At 44.3% G+C, this 8,854-nt stretch overlaps 1 protein-coding gene across 1 annotated transcript; it reads left to right on the forward strand.

The window, feature by feature from the left end:
* Positions 1-553: 553 nt before the first annotated feature.
* ARL5B (ADP ribosylation factor like GTPase 5B) lies at positions 554-7,309 on the forward strand. The gene is made up of 6 exons (XM_033165418.1): positions 554-667; positions 2,517-2,577; positions 4,030-4,177; positions 5,457-5,540; positions 6,241-6,392; positions 7,010-7,309. Exons 1-6 carry the CDS (start codon positions 622-624, stop codon positions 7,056-7,058), a joined length of 540 nt encoding a protein of 179 aa, XP_033021309.1. The 5' UTR covers positions 554-621; the 3' UTR covers positions 7,059-7,309.
* The last annotated feature ends 1,545 nt before the right edge of the window (positions 7,310-8,854 follow it).

Raw genomic sequence — 8,854 nt, forward strand, 5'->3', positions numbered from 1 at the left:
CCAAAGGGAAGCGGCACAAGATCGCAACTATACTAGTCACTTCCGGCGCCTTGTTGAACCAATGCCAACAGAAAAAGGCTCGGCTGTCGCGTCCCTCATATGGCGCCGCTCGAAAGAAAACAGGAAATGAGGCTTCGCACGTAATGTAAAGGGTCCCGGCGGGCGTATCAGCTTTCACCGTTTTTTGAGCAGGAGCAGTTGAAAATCAATGCTCACGACTAAGTCACGCCCATTCCCTGCTCTGAGCAAAAAAAACAAACCACCCCGCCCCTCACACTCTTGTTGTAGGTCAATGGAGGGTTCGCGTGAGGGGGAAACCGCCACCCTCCCTTATCCCAGTTTCGGCCTTTCGTCAGCGGCAGTCGTGGAACGTGCGTCCTGCGGACGCGGTGACGTCAGCGCGCCTGCGGAAGGAAGGCTCGGGGAAGGGCTCTCGCGTCGCTGCCGTGGTCGAGAACAGGAGGAGGAGGCGGGGCGGGACTTAGGCCCCTCCCACTTTATCCGCCGCGTTGGCCACGAGAAGAAAGAACCGACGGAAAAGAGGGAAGGCGCTCGTCAGCAGCAGAAGCAGCAGCAGCGGCGGAGGAAGAAAGGTCGGCGGTTTCTGCTGCCCAAGTCGGGATGGGCTTGATATTTGCCAAGCTGTGGAGCCTTTTCTGTAACCAGGGTGAGTAGAGCGGGGCGGCGGCTGGGGCTGTAGGGGCACCTGCACCGCCGCCACCGGGGCTGCTGGTTTTACTGCTCCGTGTGTGGCATTGTTGCCGGGAGGGTTTCGTCTCGGGGCGCGAGGGAGGGTTTCCCAGGCTTCCCTTTAACGGGGATGTGGGGCGGGGGGGAGCTCGGTTGAGGGAGGGCAGCAATACCGCAGAGCAGGGGAGAGGGTCGTGGTCGTGAGGAGACCTGGGGGATATCTCAGTTGTGTCTGTAACAATTAGGGCTTTGCATTGGGTGGGAAGGGGGGTTATTTATTGAACCCCTTCTCCCAAGGAAGGTGGGGGCATAGTTCATGGTTCTCATCCCCTACCCACCCACCCACCGTATGCTCACAAGAGCCCTTGGAGGTAGCTGGGGCCGAGAAGGAAGCATATGGCCACTCGGGGTCTTTTTGCGGGGACTTGAACTTGGGTCCCCCCAGTCTTGGAAGTCCCATGTTACGAAGGTGTACGAAAAAGGCAAGAGTGGCGTTGGGAGAGGGAGCCGTTTTCATTTATTTTGACAGGGCGAGTAACAATAGGGTAAATACAGTAATATGGGGTAAATAGTGGGCTGAGAAAGGAAGGAACTGTGAAAAGTTAATATAGAAAAGTTGGGAAATTAGGGTAGAGGAGGCCACTTGCTGTGAGTAGGAGCATCCTGTCTGTCTGTTTGACCAAAGGTGTTTTAATATAAACAGGGCAACAAGGGCTGGTTTTGAGTCAGCGGGAAGGTGAGGTGGAGAAATAGGTATGATGAATAACAAGGGTGAATAATGGGGAGGCCAGGAAGTCAATTAGCCTGTGTAAGATGCTAAGTGCCAGCAGATTTCAACCAAATTTCAACTGGTAGTATACAGAACCTGTGGCGAAAAGTTAAAGTTGGAGTTCGGGTTTCCCCCCAAAATGTAGAGAAATTCCATTGAGTTCTTCAGCCTTGGCTGTTGGTAAAATGCTGTGCAGAAAGTAATAAATTTGTGTTAAAATGTTGCAACATCTGTGACAACTTAGGAACCACCTTCTTTCATTTTTCTTTTGTTTTTCTTGAGAAAACACCCTGTTGAATGCATTTGCAGAGAACAGTCATATTGCCAGCTGATTGTTTCCCCTTCCCTCTGTTCAAATTTGCAAGACATATATGCTTTTGTCTAATCTTATTTAAAAGCTTTGCCCACAAAATAAATGCATCTGTGTTCTCCCAGGCATGGTGGTTACTGCTGTTTTTATACAACAGCAATCTGTTTTAATTTTAAAAACTCCAGCAATGCAGCATCTGCCTTGCATTCTTTAAGCTAAAATAGCATGCCAGATATACACATGAAGAAGCCATTCTGATGTCCTTCCTAAGGTGTGGGGGTTGCATTCCTTTCTTAATGGAATATCTGTTAACATTTTATGAGGCATAATCAATAACTCCACTACCTTGAAGGTACTGAACAAAGAATTCACACAAACATACATTGTTTTAATTACATGGTGCTGATATTGGACCTCTGAGTCTTTGTGGGGAGGGAGATGTTCAGCATGTTTGGAGTAACAAGGATGTGGCGGGGGCTCAGATCTAGTCGCAAAACACAGCAAATTAATCTATGGTGAGCCAGAAAAGGCTTGGGGTGGGGATGAGTTCTTGAAAATATGGGTAGAGGTTGTCTTACCTATTTGTATATGGGAAATGCTGATGGATAGCTATCCAGATGGTCATATGAACTAGTACACCAATAAAAATCCTAGAAGCATCATTGTATTACACTTTCAGATCATCTGTGGTATGTGATAACCTCAAGTTTACAGCAGCTCACAACTGTTCACTATTATGTATTGTAGAACACAAAGTGATAATTGTGGGGCTTGACAATGCTGGAAAGACCACCATTCTATACCAGTTGTAAGTATTTTAACAAGATAACATTCATTCCTTCAAATATGATACTATTCACAATTCAACCAATACTTGGAGCAGGGTTTTTAAGCACAAAGAGAACTTGGGACAACCTGTCTGTCACAATATTGAAATTATCCAGCTTCAAATGTCTAGGGATCCTGTTGTATTTGAAGCTTTAATTTTTTTTCAGACTTGTGCAGATACATGGAAGCTTTCCTATGATCTTCCAGTATGTCAGACTCTTAATTATGAGTCATTCATAAATGCACAGTTCACCATAAAATCTTATGGCTGACCTATCGCCTACTTGGGTTACGGTATAATGTGGGCAATACAATGTTGCTTGAAAGTATTACTTCACTATAGTGCAGTAGCTATTATAACTGTCAGAAACTGTGGCTATAAAAGTGGCAAACAGGTAAGCTGGCTGATATTGCTTACAGGAAGATATAGTTACAGGTAGGTAGCCGTGTTGGTCTGCCATAGTCGAAACAAAATAAAAAATAAAAAAATCAAGTCTTACTGACTAGTGATTTAAATTGTGATTTAAATCTATTTGATTTAAATCGAATCCACACTGACTCTAAGGGTACATTATAGAATGCAATATGAAATTGCTTGCCATCTTACTAAAGGGACAGTTAACTTCCTCTACATGGTTGTGCCCATGGATATACAACCATCTTAATAAAAGGTAGGGTTGTTAACACAGTGAGCTGGCAGTTCTCTTTGATCACAGATACACCTGTTCATGATGAGAGGTAGCTGTGAGCTCACTATCTGCCTTCTAGATCAGGGGTCCCCAAACCAAGGCCCGCGGGCTGGATGCGGACCGAGGGACTCAATTATCTGGTCCGGTGTGACGCCCCCTCTTACTGGTGCGGTGCGGCTGCCCACTTCTGGGTCGGTGGAACACCAGAAATAGCTTGTGTGCATGCGTCATTTCCGGCGCACTTCCGGGTCGGAGGAGGCACATGTGTATGCGCACAAGCTATTTCCAGTGCTCCGCCGACCTGGAAGTGCTCAGGAAATGATGCTTGCACATGTGCACAAGCTATTTCCGGTGCTCCGCCGACCAGGAAGTGCGCCGAAAATAGCGTGTGTGCACGTGTATGGGCGCACACTCCCCCGCCCTCAGGCCCACCGCACGATCGGCGCAGGAGGAACCAGCCCAAGGCCTTGTAAGTTTGCCAACCCCTGTTCTAGATCATCGGAATCTTCTTAAACAGTTACAAGCACACACCTGTGATCATATGGAAGAATTTCACGAAAACCTAAGCTTTTTCTCAAGAGCTTAAATTTAAGTAAAAATAAAAATGAGCATTTTCAGATAAATTCTGATTGAGCTATTTTCTGTACAGTCTTCTTTTAATTCAAAGACAGGAATTGTTCTATGATGGCATATTTCTGTGTGGATGACCTTGATAAACATACCACTTTTTTCACCCCCTTTAGCCTAATGAATGAGGTGGTTCACACTTCTCCCACTATAGGAAGCAATGTTGAAGAAATAGTAGTAAAAAACACCCATTTCCTCATGTGGGATATTGGAGGACAAGAGTCTTTAAGATCGTCCTGGAATACCTATTATTCAAATACAGAGGTATGTTGATGCTCTTCTTAATTTAGGCAACTCAAAAAGACCCAGGGCCGTGTTGGCAAATGTGTGTGACAATTTCCTGAGGGTTCCATCCACCTTGGCCCATGAGGCTTAAAGCAAGATCCGAGAGAGAGAGAGGAAGGGAAGTAGCTGGGGAGAAAGCAGTAGAATTTTTTTTTTGTATTAAGCCTCTGAAAGGCTTTTCAGACCATAGGAAGTGCTCCCCCTTCCTTGGCCCACCATAAGAATGAGCTCTTGGTGTTGATCTCTGGTAAATATGAATGACAGGGTTGAACTGGGAAGCATTCCTGACTCTTTCTAGTGTGCCTGTGTAGAAGCAACAAGGGTCCAGACACTGCTCTTGTTGCTATTGTCATCTTGTTTTCTTGAGCTCACTTTCCCTGCCCTGTACTGCCTCAGACAGCAGTAGGAAATTAAAGAATGCCGTGTACAAGGGACTCCCCACTTACACAGGGGAGGGGTTGTGTTTCAGGCCCCTGCCTGCATAAGCAAAATATGTGTAAGTAGGGAGCTTGAATGTGTTTTTTTTTTTTTTTTTAGTGGCTTTGTTTCCCTTCCCCCTTTTGTTTGGAAGGGTAGGAACCAAGCAAGAGCGATCTAAGGGGCAGCAGATACTCCTTTCCTCCCCCCTCCTTGCCCTCAGTCTCATCAGGAAGGGCAGAGAAGCCGCACAGCTGAACCCACTGCAGGGAACGGCTTCCTGCCCATCAGCTGTTGAGCGGGGTGGCGCAGCAGCAGAGAGGGCTCCTGCATGCCATTTTGGGTTCAGCGCCAGAGCCAGTGACCTTTTTAAGACAGAAACCTTTTGCTATCCACTTTGGAAGCAGAAGATGTCCCCCCCCCCCAAAAGTATCCACAAGCTCTGTGACCTCAGAGAGGCTGGAAAAGTCGTGCAAGCGAGACCTGCTGCAAAGTGTCTTCCCTGCCTCTCGGGTGATGAGCGTGGTAGCACAGCAACAGCAGGGGCCCCTGCATGCCTTTTTCAAGCCCTGCTCCTTCATAATCTAAAAGAAAAATCCCTCTTCAGGCTCTAGGGAGGGTCTCCTCGCAAACCGCAAGGACTCTCCAGCTCTCTCTCACCATTTCCTGGTTTGAATCGCAACATTTATTTCCCAGTGATCATGCACAAGGTGAACACATGTGTGCCTATATAGGCATTTTGTTGTAACACAAATGTATCATTTCATTCAATCCTACCTTACTTAGAAACATGGTGGCTACTTTTAGCTTTTTGTCCACCTTTTCCTCTCTCTCTCCACAGTTTATTATCCTTGTAGTGGACAGCATTGACCGAGAGAGACTATCTATCATAAAAGAAGAACTATACAGAATGTTGGCACATGAGGTACGATATTCTATATTCTGTGTGTATTCTTAGAATACAGACAATGGTTGGGACCCGAAGCATTACTCAAAATATTACACAAGTGGAAATTAGCAGAGCCCCAAGTTTTGCTACATCCCATACAGTGTGAAAGATTTCTTCCCCCTCAGGAGCAGTTTTTCGGGAAATGCAGGTGGCTGCAGTAGATAGGGGACAGGTTGGCAGAGAAGAAGGCAGGGAGGGGGGCTGGCTTCCCTTAGGTAAGTCTTTTGCTTTCGAAACAGCATATTTGGATCCAAGCTATTCTTTTAAAAAATAGCCACAGAAATGAAGAGCATTAGCTAATCTCCACAATCCTACGCATGTTTACTAGGCTTTTGAGTTCAGTGAGACTTCTACCCAGGACACTGGGTACAGGGTTGCATCCTAATTGTTCTTTTTTTTAAGTCTAGTACTTGTCTCCATATACATCATAATGAATTCTGATTTGGTTGACTTTAACCATATGTGTTGAGACTGATGATGAGAGTTGATGCTTTGGAAGGGAAAGTGTAACAGGAACAAATCTACAACCTATGTTTATGCAATTGGCAGAATTGCAACTAAAGCAACCTTAAATATAGTGGGAAATAACTATTTTTGCTTTTTTTAAAAAAAGCAAGGATTATGTAGCTGTTAGGGCAATGGAAACATAAATTTTCTAAATACACATCATTTACAGGATTTGCGTAAAGCTGCAGTTCTCATCTTTGCAAATAAGCAAGATATGAAAGGTTGTATGTCGGCAGCTGAAATTTCCAAGTACCTCACCCTTAGTTCCATAAAGGATCACCCATGGCACATTCAATCCTGTTGTGCACTAACGGGAGAAGGGTAAGTAGTCATAGTGTTAAATAAATGCTTGTGTACAGAAACTGGCAACTTGTCAGAAAGTATTCACGCTCGACAGGAAGCCATGGGTTAGCACAGGGATACCCAGTGTGCTGCGCTCCAAAAGTGTGAAAGCTAGAATGAGCCCAAGCAAAAAATCAGGCTCATGTGCCCCTCCTGATCTCCAAAAATCAGACACACAGCCCCCACCCCTACACAAATAGAAGTGTCTTCCACTTGTGCAACCATCCCTTTGGATTAAATCCAATATTGTGGTGGATTCCGTGCTACAATTCCCATGCAGTATCACCTGCTTGCTGTGCCATAAACTTCAATCCCTCAGAGTATTCCCAGATAGCTTTCAGAAAGGCCTCCAATTACCAATGTGCATTTGAACACACAATTTGTCGTAATAATAGAATTATTATCAGCAGCATGCTCACATTTATCTTATTCAAAATATTTTATTTTTTTAAAAAAAAGTTTTGTAAGATGGTTTTAATACTTTGGTAACATTAAGTAGAGAAAAGCAAAATCTGTACAATTGGTGACACTTAGCATAGTGATTTTGCACCCTGTATGTTTATTATTAAGACTTGGGTTTTCTTCCCCTTTTTCAGATTGTGCCAAGGCCTGGAATGGATGACTTCCCGAATAGGAGTAAGATAACTTATTTTCTGGCGTCAAAGTGACACTTACCTATGGACAAACTCCTTTGCGGTACACCTGGCTGCTGAGGCAGCAACAAACTTAACTTAAAACTTCTGAAACCTCCACAAGCAACACTTGAATCAAGTGCAGCCGAACTTAAACTCAAAAGTATTTTTTAACATTTTTTAAATGCACTAATCTTGGATGGATGAACAAGTGGGACTATATGAAAGCTCTCCTATATAAGCTAAATGACTGCCTTGTAACAATTTGCCATTGAAGACGCTCCTTATTCTTGCTGCTTACAGTAATAGCCTCTTAACATAGGACGGTCTCCTTCCTTTCCTGTTTCTATGCTGCAACAATTAGCTTTAAGAATCCCAAGGTTATGGGTACTAAAGTCAACGTGTTTCCAGGTGATCAGAGTTCAAATATTGATGCACACTACAGGAGTTCTCTAACATTGAAACCGTTATTTATTTGCTGTTGTTGCCTTTTTCTTTATGTAAATTGACTGCTAAGTGTTTTATATATTGGGTTTACCTGAATTTTTTTGTTTATTTTTATTTTTGGTAAACCAGTGAATATGCTGCATGTTGGCAAGGAGGACAAATTGAGTGCATTGTGTTTTAGCAATGCAGGTTTGAATAGGGGAAAGTGTTCAAATAAGTGGAGGTGTGTCTTCTCTAACAATATTGTCTCGTAACAGTACGTGAAAGCCAAACATTCAGCATTCGTATTTGTTATTTTCTGTATTACCCAACCTTCGTCCTTAGGTGCCAAGGAACATTGCAACAATTTTAAATAAAACATTAAAACGGCTCACAATCACAAAAATAGAATGGGTCCTACGAAGTATACATCTCAGGGTGTCAAAGGCAGATAAAGAGTTATGTCTTCTGCCCCAAAAATGTATAGTGAAGGAAGGAGGGAATTCCGCAACTTGGGGTCTGCCACAGTGGGTGTGCTCCCGTAGGCTACTGCACCCCTGTATATCTTAGGGTAGCTGAAGTACGCCTCTGCCAATCTTAACATACAAGAGGATCTGTAGAGAAGGAGGTGGTCTTTCAGATTTCTGGGCCTGTGTTGTTCAGGGCTTTAAACACTTAACATGAGCACCCTGAATTGGACCAGGAAACAAGCTGGCAAACCAACACAGCTGTTTTTAAGGTGTTGTGTGAGATCTAAATGGAACCTCGTCCAGTAATCTGGCTGTTGCATTTTGGACCAGTTGTTTTCAAGGGCAGCCACACATAGAGGGCATTGCAAGGATCCAATCTGTAAGTCACTAGAACATGGAGTGCAGTGGCCGAGTCATTTCTGTGAAAAAGGGAGTGTAGATGGCAAGCCAGCTGGAGGTGGGAAAAGGCACCCCTTGCCACTGAGGCCTCCAGTAATGGGTCTGAATCCAGGAGCACTCCCAGGCTGTGGACCTGCTCCTTCCCAGGCTGTGGACCTGCGTCCTTCCTCCTTATTTGAATTGTGTATGTAAAGTATGCAAACACCTTGAAATGTGAGGCCTAGCTACATCTCCATTGGAGAGAATTAGAGCCAAAAGTACACTTGAAAATAACTACTCTGTTGGCATAAATTGAACTAGCTTTTCTACAAAAAGCATTAACTAATGCATTAAAGTGGTTTGCTTCGTCGTCGTCCCCACACCAAGAAATCACTGTAAATTTTTCAGTAACAGTTTTCTGTGGTGTTTTTAAATACTATTTTGTCTGCTTTCTATAATGTCAATTGATTCCCCTCTTGGCTGATTTCTTAAGGCAATGCTGGTAATGTATGTGATCTGACACTTAGCATTACGT

Source organism: Lacerta agilis, chromosome 12, assembly GCF_009819535.1.
Source record: "Lacerta agilis isolate rLacAgi1 chromosome 12, rLacAgi1.pri, whole genome shotgun sequence".
NCBI lineage: Eukaryota > Metazoa > Chordata > Lepidosauria > Squamata > Lacertidae > Lacerta > Lacerta agilis.

What these genes read in the sequence shown, in the direction of transcription:
- ARL5B (XM_033165418.1), top strand. Translation starts at nt 622, where the DNA reads ATGGGCTTGATATTTGCCAAGCTGTGGAGCCTTTTCTGTAACCAGG. An exon ending in CCTATTATTCAAATACAGAG is followed by an intron (nt 4,178 to 5,456) that starts GTATGTTGATGC and finishes CTCTCTCCACAG; the next exon opens with TTTATTATCCTTGTAGTGGA. An exon ending in ACAGAATGTTGGCACATGAG is followed by an intron (nt 5,541 to 6,240) that starts GTACGATATTCT and finishes CATCATTTACAG; the next exon opens with GATTTGCGTAAAGCTGCAGT.